The 16,437-nt window shown below is 32.5% G+C and overlaps 1 protein-coding gene across 1 annotated transcript in view; it reads right to left on the reverse strand.

The window, feature by feature from the left end:
- Window positions 1-16,437, reverse strand: part of LOC111042389 — a 66,083-nt gene that overhangs the window by 3,538 nt on the left and 46,108 nt on the right. The window contains exons 5-6 of the mRNA XM_022326978.1: window positions 11,506-11,859; window positions 566-783 (exon numbers count right to left, since the gene is read on the reverse strand). Coding sequence (XP_022182670.1) covers window positions 566-783; window positions 11,506-11,859 — 572 coding nt within the window. The remainder of the gene's footprint in view (window positions 1-565; window positions 784-11,505; window positions 11,860-16,437) is intronic.

Below are 16,437 nucleotides of genomic sequence, written 5' to 3' on the forward strand. Positions count from 1 at the left end.
TTTTTTTTTTTAAACCCAGAGGCTAATCACGACTGCTGGATTGTTAAAAATAAAATAAAAACAATCAATTATTTAAATTAGCAAAATATGCAATCGGTATAGTGTACCTATATGCGCTCAAAGCTTAAAATATGCAAAAATATGCAAAATGCTAATTTGCACACGCGTTGAAGGAGTTACGCGAAACAAATTTCGACTGAACTCAGTTGTTAGGACCGAGTTCATATAATATGACGAAATAACAAAAAAAAAAAAAACACGCAAATGTATTAATAGTTCACGGCCTTGCGGTTATGACGTACTTAGCTGTAGTTCGAATTATGTGGAAATTATATATGCATAGTTATAATTCGGTATTCCAAAGTGTAAAATATATGTGCAGTGTGATTTACTAAGACCGCACCAAAAAAAAAAAAAAAAACGGTGCGAACAGGAGATATACTTGGTGAATCACCCTATATATGTGCATACCCGCATCCATATGGGTGAGTTTACGTGTAATTATATGGACAGGTATATAAGTAGGTACGCAGTATCATAAATTAATAACTGCGAGTCGACTTACTTGGACCCTGGCTTCGGACAGACTGGTCTTGGCAGCCAGCCGTTCGCGAGTGCTCACGCACGGGTAGTGACTCTTGTCGAACTCCTTTTCCAGTTCGTCGAGTTGGTCCGGGCTGAACGTGGTCCGGTTACGTCTGAACTTTGGTTGCTCGGAACCGCTGCCGCTGCCCACGCTTTCCATGTCGTCTTTGCAACCGTCGACGCCTCCGGATCCGTCACCTGTACAGACCAATGGAAACGATCGTCAATGATTGTTCGATCGAAGGCATAGATGTATATGGGCACATCATGACAGTAGCATTTATTATTATACATTATATCTATACGAAAAAACTGGCCGGCTTTTGGTGACCTCGCTGAAAAGTATTTAACAGTAGGTATTGACGGCATGGACTTATTAGATTTTAGAACACTCATAAGCATAACCTATACGGTTTAATGTCATCGCAGTAATACTCGGAGATTTTGTAGAAAAATCATTTTTTTTTTGGGGGGGCAGGGTGTGATAAAATTGTAATTCTCGTGGTATAAGAATAAATTTGAATTTTTATAATGATTAATATATTAATTATTATTCATATTTGATTGAGAAAAAATAATTTAGAGAAAGAATTAATAACGTCATTATAAAAGCACGACCAGATTTCATATACACAAAATTTTAATTATAACCAATTGTTTATTATCTGTACAGTATAACGAAATTTTATGAAACCATAAAGAAGCTCTTCTGCTCAATTTACGTATTTTTACAGTTATAGCTATACAGGTAGGTGTGTATCTCTTTAGAACTGTCAGTGTGAACAAAACATTTGCAGCATTTTAATCGAACCATCATAATTGCGCCACAAACAAGGGCTTATTGTGTCAGATGCTGTGATCCGCTGCTGCAGAACTGGTCGGCAGTGATGCTTGACCGTTGTTTGCAACCAGCTAGCAGTGCGGCCTTCGTTATCGCTTAGTATATAGTATTATCATAGGGTCACAGTGTTTTCGTATCATCATAACCGTGCACGAAAACATTCATCGAGGGTTTAATGATAAAATATGGTTTTTGTAAATTCCAACTATACCTAAATACTGCAGTAAATAATGTACCACCAATTGGTCGAAACGATTAAAATTGTCCCGAAAATATCCAAATATATACATGTGAAATAGTGATCGTACAATCCATGATCGATTTCCCAAAATATTTAATAGTACCCATAAGAACTATGAAGTTTGAAACAGTGCATTAAGGTGATCGGGTACGGAATATAAAGATGGTCGCCCAGGACAATCGTGATTTTTTTTATGCGACGTGATGCTTAAACGTCAGATTCTCGTCGGCACTCGCTTTTAGACGAAGTGTGTTTGATATTGAGTTGGTTTACAACAGGCACCTACCTACTTATTCTAATACTTGCAGGTATAATTGGCACTAATAATAAGAGCCATGTTCGTATTACATTATAATTACATGGGCCGACACGAATAACGACATTCAATATTTTGTGCGCACGGCAGGAAGTGCAATTTATGATAAGTCGTATTATTATCCTTATCGTTTTGCACTGCAACACGAACTGCCGCGTGTTCCGGGATGGAGACGCGACAGGCAGTGTTTCGCGCAAAAGAGTTTTGGAGTAAAAACAAAAGGGGAGAATGAAAGAAAGAAAAAAACGAGAAACACGCGCCTTTCGTGTCATGTAAACGCACACACCTATGTATTATACATGATATATAGGTATAGGTGGTAGCCGGTAGGTACGCAACATAATAATAATATTTGCAGTGTTATAATTATCGTTATTATATAATAAATTAAATATTATAATGATACAACGTACCCTGGCTGCACAACGTTTCCTTTTATATTTTATTCGTGTATAATAATAATAATAATAATAATATAATATAATTGAAATCGCACGGCACCTACCCGTGCATTAGGTATAATATCCATATTATGTATATAGGTACCCATACCTACGTACACCGCTCGGCTGCCATGCCATTATTGCCCACATATATATATATATGTATAAACGAATATGTACTATCGCTATTTTATATTATGCTCACACGTGATATTTACAGCACGCACGTTAACGCGGCGTCCTGGACGTGTTCGTACATCGTATATATAGGTACGTGTGTAATTTCAACGCGCAGACGCTAACCTACTTAATATATAATTTATAATTTATATATATTACATATTATAATAATCGGCCGACGACCGGGTGTGCGCGCGCGCGTAATTGGAAACGTTAATGCAAATCGTCGTCTTCGGAGGACTCGAGTCCTGTAAACGGTACTGCCGCGGCACAGATACAACGGCACCGGTAATATAAATATGCCGCTGTATAATAATAACGAGTACACAATATATAATATATTATAATATCTCGTTATTGTTATTGCGTATAATATTTTTAATCGTAACTACCCACCTACGAGCTACTACAGAACCCCGTATAATATAGACCGTGTAAGTATACGAGTGCAACAGGTCGGCGCGGCGTGTGAACCGATCGGCACTATACTATTGTACACGATATAATATTATGCAGTGAGTATCCATGTTATAATACTATAGCATATTGAATGAGCGAGCCCGTGCATCGATATTATAATCCGCGATGCCGATATCGATTAAATATGTGCACCTATAGGCATGTATAATGCAAATTGTGCGTGTGTGCTCACATTTACATGATATATTATTATAATCGGTCGCCGTCTCGTTTTGTTGGAAACTCGGGAAGTCTCAATAGGCGCATCGCTGGTCCGAACATAATAATTAAAGACGAAACAAAGAGCGGCCGTCCCTCGGGCCCCCTAAAGTCTTTTAGTATCTACTAGTATAGTATTTTGATTTCACATGGTATTACGTTATTATTGTTTGGAAATTGTTCTGATAAGATTGTTTTTCAACTTGAACAGATGAAACACTCAGTACGCGACCCAAAATCGCACAGAGCTGATGACGTATACATGACGTACATCCCTATCGAATAATTTTATTATACTGCCGAACGAGTATTGTAAATCACGATGCAGCGTATGTCGTTCGACATAGATTTAATAATTGTTATATATTATGTAGAAGACATACTATATTATGTGTATAATCTGTAAACAGACAAATAGAATTACAGTATGAAACCTCTCTATAGCGGACACTATAATATATAGGAATTTTGAAATGTGTACTCTTTTAGCGTAGTGGTTATATATTCTCATGAATCAATATTTTATGCCGGTAAATTAAGAATAGTGTCGGGCTATATCAATGGGTGACCATGTGAACAAAGGTTTCACAATATTTAACTCATTAAACAATAACCTATGTTGTATAAAAGGATTTATTGGTGTTTTATTTTAATTAATCTTTTTATCGAATGTTATAATGTTTTTTTTGTACCTGCCCTTGGGATACACGTTCCAACATATGAACATATATTGTGCTAGAAAAGGACACATCACAATTAATATGTATAAGTGCCCCAAAGTACTTTTGGGAGTCCAAACCGTACTCCAGTTGCGTATCGTTATAAAAAGGATTAAAAATATGTATGGTAAAATATATGGCTTATCTTATTCATTATTTCATAAAGCGCCACTGCAGCCTAGGGGACCTAACAACATAATAATAATCTTAAGATGAGCGCACACTGCGCAGGTACCTTGAACACTGTGAAATATGCATGAGAGTTTTCGACGGTGGAAGATTTATAATATGTCGACTATCGAGCGTGCACGCGCAAGATTCCAAAAAAATTAAAACAGAGATTGCTCCTGCGACAAAAAAAAAAAAAAAAAAATTGCACTGACTCAGACAACACTACTTTGCATACCTATAGGACACATATATATATATATGTGTATATAAATTATTATCGGTGCGAGCGATTTGTATTTGTTTTATTTAGCATCGTATACGCGCTTAATTTATACACGCTTGTATATACTATAATACATATGTATATATATATATATATATATATTGTATAGGCTTGCAGTGCCACCGAATGATCCAATATGTCTATGGGAACGTATAGTTGGAACACAAAAAAATTATCTCCCCGTGCAGTATTTTATATACCCTGTATACGTATGTACGCGTGAGATTACTGGAGATTACATACTGTAACAATTATGTTGCACGATACCTATATGTGGCTGTGTATATATTTAATATTATATCAATTTTACACCGTCATATTATAGTACAGTCGTCAACTCGTCAGGCACAATATATAATGCGCTGCTGACCGAGACAATAATAATATATTCACACTCAATTATACTGCATGTAGTCTGTACTCTGTATATAAGGACTATCGCCAATACATACTATATGCAAGACTTGGTGTGAATATTAGTTCACTGTACATATAAAGACTTAACCATCGAAGACGTCATCAAAAAGTTTCATATTATACCGAACTCCGTGTGACTACGATACCGTAGCTACCTATGATGTGTATAATGTGTATGACTCAATTTACATAGGTATATTTATAAATATATGTACTTTATACAAGTATTATTATTTGTTAGTATTTAGTAGGTAATAAAACCTAACCATAACCGAAATTAAGTCCTGGTTATTTAAATATACATTTAAGGTCCTATTATACAATCTATCTGCCCCTGGCTACGGTAATTATAAGTATATATAGGGTCCCACGACTCTCCCAGCTCTCTGTATATTTTATGAGTATTTATTATTTTAACTGATCACCCTCTGGCCAAGTTAAAATAACTACACGCTTTCGGTCACGAGTCAATGGCATTATTTTGGGGGAGGTAAGGTTTGCCCCTGTCAGATTTTGAAAGCAGTTAGATGATAGACCGGTGCTCGGTCGTTTTCCTTTAACCATTATTATATTTCATTAGCTCAAACATATTTACTTTGATAAAATTTTGATAAAATATTACATTGTGTATTACATCATATTATAAGAAGTTATTGTCACACTTATAAATTGGTAATTACTAATTAATAGTTGGAATATATGCATGCGGGGACGTATATGAAAGTTGGTATGTATATTGTGTGGGTAGTGCGAAGGAAAAGGAATATAATATATTAATATGTGCTTGCGAGCGAAGCGATCGGTTTTTTCCTTAAGTTACTTATTTTTGCTGGTCAAAAGTCTGGCCCCTCTATTAAAAACTAAAATGACCCCACTGTCACGAGTTAGTCACTAAAATGGCACTAAACTACTATATATATCATTATGTTATTTATATATACAAGAGGGTGATCCATCAACGTGCTATATAATGTATAATTAAAAGTATACACTTCGTTAAATTTCAACATAGCATATTTTGTTATAAAATTGCAATAGTGAGCCGGATCCGTGTTATACGATCTAATTTGAAAACAATTCACCACAGATGATCCTAATCTTTCTTGACCTTCAAATTACATTTAAGTATGACCGGTTAATTAAAAAAAAAACTTAATTAACATTTAACTATACACCGCTGGAAAGACGGTAAATACAATATGGGTGTTTTTGAAATAATAATTAAGTTCAGGTGACAGTTTACATTTTTTTAAAACAATTTTATGTCCCCAATAGAATTTGGGAACATTTATTGAAAACAAAAACTCTAATTGAAATATATATTATTGCTTGAATACATGATGTAATAATAAATTGTGAAAAACATTAATGCAGTATACACAATACGAAATGAATCCCGTGGTATATCTAAAAGTAATTTTATCTAACTGATAATTTACTGGTTAGGTATTGTGTATAATATAAGTTACCATGAATGACTATTTTATTGTAGAGGCGTTGGTAATATATTGAATTGAATACGATATTTGGAATGTTTGAAACCAGTTTGGCGGTTTGAATTATGCACGTTAAAATAATACATGATACATTTGTGGACTAATTCGTTTTTAATGGAATCACGGTTTTGAAAATCGCGTGGTTTTAATTTCAAATCGGCCGAGGATTTATATTTTATGGTAAGAAAAAAAAAGATTAAAATAGATTGAATTATGCCGAGTAGAAAACTGGTTTAAAATCCAGATGGTATTCTAGACGGTGGACGATTCTTTCATGATCATTCATGCATTTAATTAATATTGTATTTTTTATTTTTATTTTTTTAAGTTATTCTAACATTTCTGGTATTTTCTGATTTTATTATTCATGGGAATTTCAACAGATACGATTTCGTTGTGCTTGTTATTATAACATAAATGATAAGTCAGCTACTGCATCATGCGTGTTTTCGTATTATTCGTGACGTCCAGGGAGAATATATTGCTACCTGTACATCACATTTCGCCGATTGGTCAACTATCATGGCGGTAGCTAGTCGAACAGATAATATGCTTAATGAAATGATTAAAACGATCAACAATATCATAATCATATTACATATAATGATCGTAAAATGTGAAGTAATGATTCAAGACATATTATTATACTCATTTAATATAGTATTATAAAACTGATAGATTTGTATTGAGGTGCAAGCCTGGACATAAACGAGTTAAAAAGTTAATGTTAAGTTAAAAGATATGTGAAAACGATGACGCCGATTCGAATAACCAATTACACGGTTACCTATATACCTATAAATTATAATATATATTATTACAACTTCGTCATGGACATTCATGCAAGTTTACTCACATAGATCAACTTTTATGAAACGCAATGTTGTTATATGTATACCGGCACGGGTACCGTTACTGGTCTGCATAATGCAGGGATAATATACTTAGGTTTTTAGAGCTCTATATAGTACTTGTACTATTGAAACATCCTCTCGAGGCATGCGTAATAATAATATTATTGTTTAAACGAATGGGTTCCTTCTCTACCCCCTCCCTCTTACTGCCCAAGCCTCGCTGCACTTGGGTTCGTGTGGTAAAAAATAATTTTTTCTTCCCTCCATTTCAAAGACACTGCAATTGCCCGCCGCGATCGGTCAATTTGTCAACGACTGAACAACCGGTTGAGCAAACCACCTTTTGAACCACTGCGTATTATATTATGTTATATACTTGCAGATCCGAGACAAGTTATATACATATATAATAATATAATATAAGTGTAATGTGTAAGTACCTACGATGTGTCGGTCTTGTGTGCAGTGCGTGCAGATGCACGGGTGGATGCAGTGGCGTTGTTGTTGTTATTATTATTATATTACTTTATACGTATTGACGATTACTGTTGTTTTTTTTGTTTATTTGTAACTAATAGCATTTAGTATAAATTATTAAAGCTCAACGTTCGCATAGTATCTATATATAGAAATAAAGTTAAATGAACAATCATGACATAAATATGAATATTTTGAAAATAGGTCACGATTACTACGATAGTATAACCTGCCAACGTGGTACTGACACTAATTTAGCATCACATAATTCAACATTTTAACATAATTCAAATCAGTGCAACGGAATTTCAGCGACAGTATATTTTATTTTGTATTTAATGCATTATTTATTATTATAATATGTAATTCGAAAATTGCAAAGCACTAGCTGTCATGCATAATATTATATTGATTACAGCTGTACCTAAAATATATTTTGATCTATATTTTTCAGTAGTCAAAATGGTACTTTGAAATAAAAACTTCTTATTTTCGGTTTATATAGATGTACACGAGAAGTGATAACAATTGCAATCGCTACAATATTTAGATATTAAAAAGGTTTTAAAAAAATAATACCAAGTCGCTGTTGTTGTCACAAGATTACGAGATCAATATAAAACCTCACTGCACCAAGGTACTATTACAATAGAGAACGGAATAATTCCCCTGATATTTATGTTAGCTAGTTGCAACGGATGTATTGATGACGAATAACAGGACGTAGTGTGTATAAGTTCCACCTTTATGTTGTTATCGGATTTTCTCTAACCCGAGTATGGGTATTAATTACCGACGATTAATAGTTACGAAAATACCGTTATTTCATAAAAAGTATTGTTATAAATTTTTTTTTTAAATGGTCATAATTTGAATAATTTGAGTAATATTTATATAACGTTATTTTTTTTTACAATAATGTTATGTTATAATCAAAAAATGGTAAAAATAAAGTCCTGACAAAAACTCAAAAAATAACCTGAAATAGAGTATTACCTAAAGTATTATATATCAAATACAAAATATTAAATAGATGAAACAGTATTATATATTTTGTATTGGTAAAAACTTTCGATTTCTTTTTCTGTGGTACAATGTTCAAAAACGTTATAAAAATGTTTCATATAGCATTAAATTGTATTTATCTCTTGTAATATCATAGTCTAGAAATAAATTGGCAAAATGAAAAATCGATGGTTGATAATTGATATTGTTGATAACGTTTATATATAGCATTAAACGATATCGGTTGAATAAATAAATACTTTTCTAATCGCTATTGAAAAATAAATTGGAAATTATCAACAATGTATTATATAATAAATAAGAGTTTTAATAAATTAAATTAAAAGTTTTGTTACATTTTTAAGGAAGAAATAGCTATTTTCAAACAAAGACATTATATTTATTTTGGACTATTGTCCAGAATTTTTTCCTCGGTATTAATTTTATTCTAAAGTCATTATAATTATAATATATCAATATTCAATCGAAGTATTAAAAAGTATTAAAAATCACACACAATTTCGAGAATTATACGAATCCCGCTTCTTCGTGATATCCCTGGTATAGGTCAGAATATAAAACAAAATATTTAACGATTTATCGATAGATACTACAATGAATAAACGATAAAAACGATATAATATACAACTAATAAATAAACTCAGCATACTTCATGACTATCTGATTTTCAAACTCCATTTTACAAATAAATTTGGATACTTTTGTCATTTCTGCAATAGATTTTTTTGTTTTTACTTTTATTTAAAAAATGAAAGTCATCGGTTCACACACGGAAGGAAATGCGTTGTGGGCGTGGGGGGAAGCATAGGTTGGGTCCGTAAACCGCAATTTACTTTTGCCCACCCCCTTGAAATCGATGCCGAGTTCCGCCTAATATAATATGACCACTCTTTACCACGAACACTTTCGACACTTTTGCTATAAATGTTTTGGTTTTACTTTTATCTAAAAAATGAAAGTCATCGGTTCTCTCACGGAAGGAAATGCGTTGTGGGCGTGAGAGGAAGCAGAGGTTGGGTCCATAAACCACAATTTATTTTTACCCTCCCCCCTTGAAATTGATGCGAAGTTCCTCCTAATATATAATGACCACGAGTGAGTTACGTATATAATATAAACCTATATATAATATATTATAGCCAAACGATGCATATAACGGTCAATACAGGGTCTTCCAAATTTTGTATTACAAAAAAGTAGTGGGGATTGCAATATTGCATTCAATTCGTTAACATGATCGGCATCAAGGATGGATCTAAAAACTATACTAGAAGGAATCTGCGGAAACGAACAGTTTCTGCTCTTTTGTATAGGTACCTACACGATCATCATTACGCAATGAATAATAATATTATACTATTTGGTCGCATTGACTATAACAAAGGTTCAACACTCAAGAAAAAATCTGCCCTAAGTTAAGATTAAAAAGGGGTGATAAGCGATAACCATCACCATTATATAATACCTACATATTGTACCTATATAAGGCCATACTTAGAACTAACTTTCTAGGGGAAGAGCGTTTGAAGACTTAAAAGTTATAAATAAACAACGTATGAACCATGAAGTTTCCTTGACAACCATCATATGAGAATAATAATTTTGGATAGGCATTGTTATTGTGCAGGTGTGTGTCCCAGTCGTCATCATTTTAATATTATAGGTACGGTTGTAATTAAATTCAATTAAACTGGATCAAGTAGGTAATTTCAAAAAGTTGTGCTGATTATTCCAAGTGTGTATCACGAAATGTGGCCATCTACAGTATGTAGGTACATAATATTATAGCATATTTCAATAAGCTATATGACGTTAAAGCGTTACTAGTAATTGTATTACTAGGTGATAATAACCCTTTATGATATGAATGATAATGATTTATGTGCACTTTTGTACTTAAGTAGTATAGGATAAAAGTTCAAAAATCAATTTTATCATCCGATTCAGTATTGTACCAAATACACTATTTCAGTTAGGTAAGTTTAAGTTTAAAATTTGATGCTTATTATATTTAGTTCTCAAATATACGTAGTAGGTATATATTTTTATTTCAAATCCTACAGGGATTGATTTCAGTTGACATTTAGTTACAGTGAAACGTATTTTACTGTGCTTAATATTACGATGACGATCGCTAATCATTTAAGATACTATAAACAGTAAACAGTAATAAAGTAATAAAGTATAACAGTAATAAAGTATAAACTATATGGAAATGTATTTGTGCTTATTTGATGTTTATTTTCTCGTTTTAGGGCTCTCAGTTTTCGAAAAACACATACTATTTTATATAACTATGAATATTAACTATTTGGAAAAAAATTTTCGAAGCCACACATGAAAATTGCAAAAAAATATACCTCATAAAATAATAATAATATAATAACATACATCACAAAGTGGTTCGTCCATGCAAGTATTCTTACCCTGACTCGAAAGAAAAACTATATAATATCATGACAATATTTAGAAAATGTAAAAGTGTAATTTTAATTTACCAATATATACAAGCAGAGATGGATAAACATTAGTTACATTTAATTTTTTTAGTAAAATTAATCGAAATAAAAAAAACGTAGTGCGTTCCTGGGGATCTATTCTCGAATGTAACGTAAGAAAAGTGAACGACCAAAGCGTACGTAAACCACCATTTTTATTTTTTCGGCCCACAGTCTCTATGTCCTCAAATAGATCTTTTCACCTCTGTCGGTCAACTATACATAGTATAAGGTCTATGCCTCTATGGTGTAGTATAATATACAGAAAGCGTTCACTCACCTAATAGTCTGGGCATGAGATCTCTGGACGACATGACGCCGCAAGGTTGATGGGCATTGATCATCTGATGCAGTGGAGTGTTCTTGTTGGACGCCCCGGACGGTCCGTGGTGCATCGGCAGTCCGCCCGACGACGACACGGCCGTGGCCACAGCGGATGGACCGTCCGCGGCCACGCCCGGCCACATGCCATGTGGGTGTGGCGGCCACGGGAAAGACGCGTATGGGTGCGACACCTGGTACAGCCCGTACCCGGCAGCCCGGGCGAACTCGGCCGCGGCCCTTTCAGCCGCCCTGTTCCGCAGTATCCGGTTGATGCTGCTCACCGACGGCGCCGTCCCGTTCGTGCAAACTCCTGCAAACACGCAAAAAACATTTCTGTTCAGACAAACAACAATATAAGATTATTTTATTGGAAACCATGTACACGTGCGTGGTTTCATTCGTATTCATAATATACTTTTACCGTTTTCTATGTTCTGCAATAACTCATTGGTTTTTTTTTACCACAATAATTATTTAATAGTCACATCATTTGTGTTTATAATTTGTATTTTTTAAATAAGACTTGAAGGCGAAAACCAACAATATAACATATCAAGAGATAGTGATGAGTTGATAAGAATAGGAAATATTTATTTGGAAATGAAAAATTAGCAAAAAAAGCCAAAATGGAACAAGAAAAAAAAATATACAATGCAAGGCTCTGTAAAGAAATTTATTTATTAATAATTTACACAATTAAATAATTTTCTCAATTATTTTGGATTTCTTCAATAGCGTTGGCGATGTTAATACCTATGTTGTTACTTGCTACGGTGTCAATAAGGATTATGCTCACATTACCAAATAGTAAAAGCTTAGAGATCATTTTTTTAAATTAAAGTTGATAAAAAAATACCTAAGAACTACTTTAAATCAGGAAAAACAACAAATTTAGCAATATTATCAATTGAACTTGAAATAGCTAGTAGACGAAATTAACTTTATTGATATTATTAACACATTTTCAGATCCCAATAATAATGATATAATATTGTATAATATTATGTAATATGTATAATGCTTTGATGCGAAATGGTAAGGTGAGGTACTGGTCAAGTTAATAAGTCAAAATACTTTACACATATTTACATTTTTTGAGAGAGGTCAATGGAGAAACGGGGAAAAGGGAATGTGCATATTATTATTATATTCCTATATATTCTGCTCAACAACTATCTATTTATTTTTTATTTATTATTAGGAAGTCATATTATTTCCTTCGTATTGCAGATGTACCTATATAATATACCATAAACCGATGTACTACGCAACATAGGAATACTATTGTTTTGGTTGACATGTGCCACCGCATCGAGCCCACACACGATCTAAATGATTTCGTACGATTTACAATAATATGTTATGCTGTAGGCATCTCTCTCTCTCTAGTTAACAAATGTTATGAGCTGAGTGATATTCCTTTAATGGATAGCGGTGAACAATAATCGTCTCATAAAATGTTTAAGTTCTGGAAAATAATCCCGTTACACATCCTGAATTTATAACAAAAAATTTTTACTTTTTTTAATGGCAGCAAATATTTCTTATTTTATTTTCAGAGGTTTTTTTTTCATGTCCTGATAATTCTTAGATCTATGTATTATTCATCGTAAATAATTAATAATATTATTAAGTTTTTTATATTTAATAAAATCTACTTATTTGCATGTAATTAGAATACTTTCCTAAGAATTGTACGTGAAATTGAATAATAATAATAATAATAATAATAATATAAAAACATAAATAAATGAAATAGGTAGGTGTAATAAACTAAAACATATAGATTTGTTCTGACAGAAAAGGCGTGACGGTAAATTGAATAACAGGTGTACCTATAACATATTATTATACTTAACCAGTTACTACATACAACATACATATAATATGTTAAAATGTTTATGGCTGAATAGTACCTATACTTTTATAAAGGCATTTAAATAATAAAAATTATTCTTAAATAACATAATATTATGGTCATCAATCAGTTATTATAATATGTTAGTATCTATTTATATTAATAAAATCATAGTTGCTTAATTTTTTTTTTGACGATTCATTCTAAAAATACTTATCAATTTATCATTATTCAGTTTGTCCTCAAATTGTTGATACCTATTATTCTGTATCTTACTTAACCTATACTTAATATAAAAATTCTATACTGAAACAAAACTCATAATAATTTTTATATATTTCATTGTTTCATACACTTATAATTTTGGTCCAAATTATCAGGCGAGCATCTTGAATCATTACCCTCTATTCTTTTTATATAGATGTATTATCAGATAAACATAACTTTGATAATTTAGTATAGCATCATTCAGTGGCGTATATAGGGGGGAGGCCCCCTAGGCCAGAGCCCATAGTGAAATTGCAGGCTCAATTAAAGCATTGCATGTATATTTACACTGTTAACAGTTTTTCTCCATGATTAAGTTAGCCGGTTGATTAAAATCATTTTTGAGTAATCTACAAGGAAATGTTAGATATATTGACGGGACTTGCTTTAATGACTTATTGACTTTGATGTTAAATTCATAGTAAGATAACATTAAAATATACAAACGACACTGTCAATATTTTTAAAAAAAGAAACAAAAAATTAATTTTACATAATAATTATAAAATTGAATTGCGCAATTTTTATTTGAACTGTATAATATGTCATAATTCTTAATTATATAACAGCTGCTCCCTTAAAAATGTATAATTATGGCTATGCTGCTTGACTAGTGATAATTGATAAATCGGCCCATAGTGAAAATAATTCGTATATACGCCACTGGCATCATTATAGTATCCTATTATAATACTTAAAATAATTGAATCAAAAATAAATTTGGAATAGAGTAACATTATAAAACTACAGTTTATATGTATAGGTAAGTATTCAAGATCTCTCACACATATTCTTTTCGTTAATATATATTTTTTGTAATGTTTTATGGTTATTACTTACTACAAATAGTTTGTTATAATTTATTTTTATTTTTAATTGCATGTATCCATCTGCACTCATAATAATGTAACCGATTTCTTATAAAAATGATTAGTGGAACAAATATAAAAATAATAAAAAATAATCACACGAAAATTGACCTGTTTAAAGTGATAGAAATTAGAAATATTATTACATCGTCGTCTCCGGTAAAGTCTGCAAATCGATCGGATTTTCACCAGCTCGCTCTCTCTTTGATCCGCAATTTATCGAGGTGTATGTATACCGTGTAATACCTATTACATTTTCGTAATTCCTCCAGTCATTAAGAAACGGACAGAACGAGCACAAGTGAGATAGAGTAAGAGAGCAAGATAGATATACAGAGAGATACAGGGGCAGTGTTTGAGCGACTGAGATGATTGAAGATTTTGACGATTCAAGTCCATTCAAGTGAACGTTTTCCGACCGGCAGCACCCAAGAAGTAGCTTGTTCGCTGACGTGACTGACAGACGGCACGCCACAATATAATAATTTCCATTCTGTTCGGTTCACACGGAAAACATAATCCTTTTATGCCGTCATGTAATTGGTAAAATGGAAAAGATAAATTCGTTACCCGTTGTTATATATATTTGTCGTCGCCGATCGATTTGACGACTGCGATAATGATGACGACAATAATAGTGGTAATAATAATAATAATAATAATAATAATAATAATAATAATAATAATACAATATAAATGTTGAACAACCACTATACACCAGTATTCTGTGTATAAATGACACACACACACACACACACACAAACACACATACCAACTATTGCCGTGTCCATGTGTAAAAGAAAATATTACGATGAAAAGGAGATAGAAATGCGCCTTCAAGCCCACGCCGAATTACCGTCGGAGGCGTACAATGTACAACGCGTACATGCGTATATATATGGGTACGCATACTATTGCCGTACACACGCCGAACACCCAATGATCCCCATGACCAATTTAATTACGAACCTGCGTCTGTGTGATGTCGTTTTTAAAAACGATAATATGTTTCAATGATTCGTTACGAAACAACGTGAACGTAAGATAAACGTCGACTTGGCGAGTCACGTAGGTACCAGACTATAGGAAATATACAATATATATATATATATATATATAAAGTAATATTATATAAAGTCGGGCGGGTATGGGCACCTGTATATAATAAAATAATAATATACTTAGATTATGGGCATATTATGTGCCTAAACATCTATGATATCGTCCGACAATCGTGACACGTCTACGGGCCGCTAATATAATAATAATGTCGACGAATGCGAATGCATATACGTAAACACGTAGGTCGCAAACGTCCGTAAATCATGAATTTGATCTGTTTTTCTCTGCTGCGTTATAATAAACGTCATGTTTTACAAAACATATTTGTTTCGATTTATCGTTCGATTCCGTATAGGTATACTGCTGCTACAATACCTACCTATACCATTTACATTTCAATAATGTCTTCACACAATGTAACTGCAGTTACGTCTTACGTGCAGTTTGTAAAACACATTATATTTTACGTTCAATGTCCCTTTAAATATTTTGATCTGATACGTAAGATATAATAATATTATCTATAATGCACCTACAGCGTGTGTGTATGTGTGTCAAATGTACTGGGATCGAATCAATATAGTAGGTACCTGACTATTTAGTATCTTAAATTGCACACGAAAACTAGTTAATACTGCATAATGCTACACATAATAGTAAGCTTAAATGGGTTACCATAACCATAACTTGTTGAAAATGAATCCCTGTTTATCGTATTATATATTTTTTGTTAACTTTTCGTATAAGTTAAAAATTATGTAGTGAATTTTAGATAAAATAATTTAAAAATTATTATTTCTGTGTTATATATATTACCTATACAGTATTATAT

This window comes from Myzus persicae, unplaced genomic scaffold (genome assembly GCF_001856785.1).
Source record: "Myzus persicae strain clone G006 unplaced genomic scaffold, MPER_G0061.0, whole genome shotgun sequence".
Classification (NCBI taxonomy): Eukaryota; Metazoa; Arthropoda; class Insecta; order Hemiptera; family Aphididae; genus Myzus; species Myzus persicae.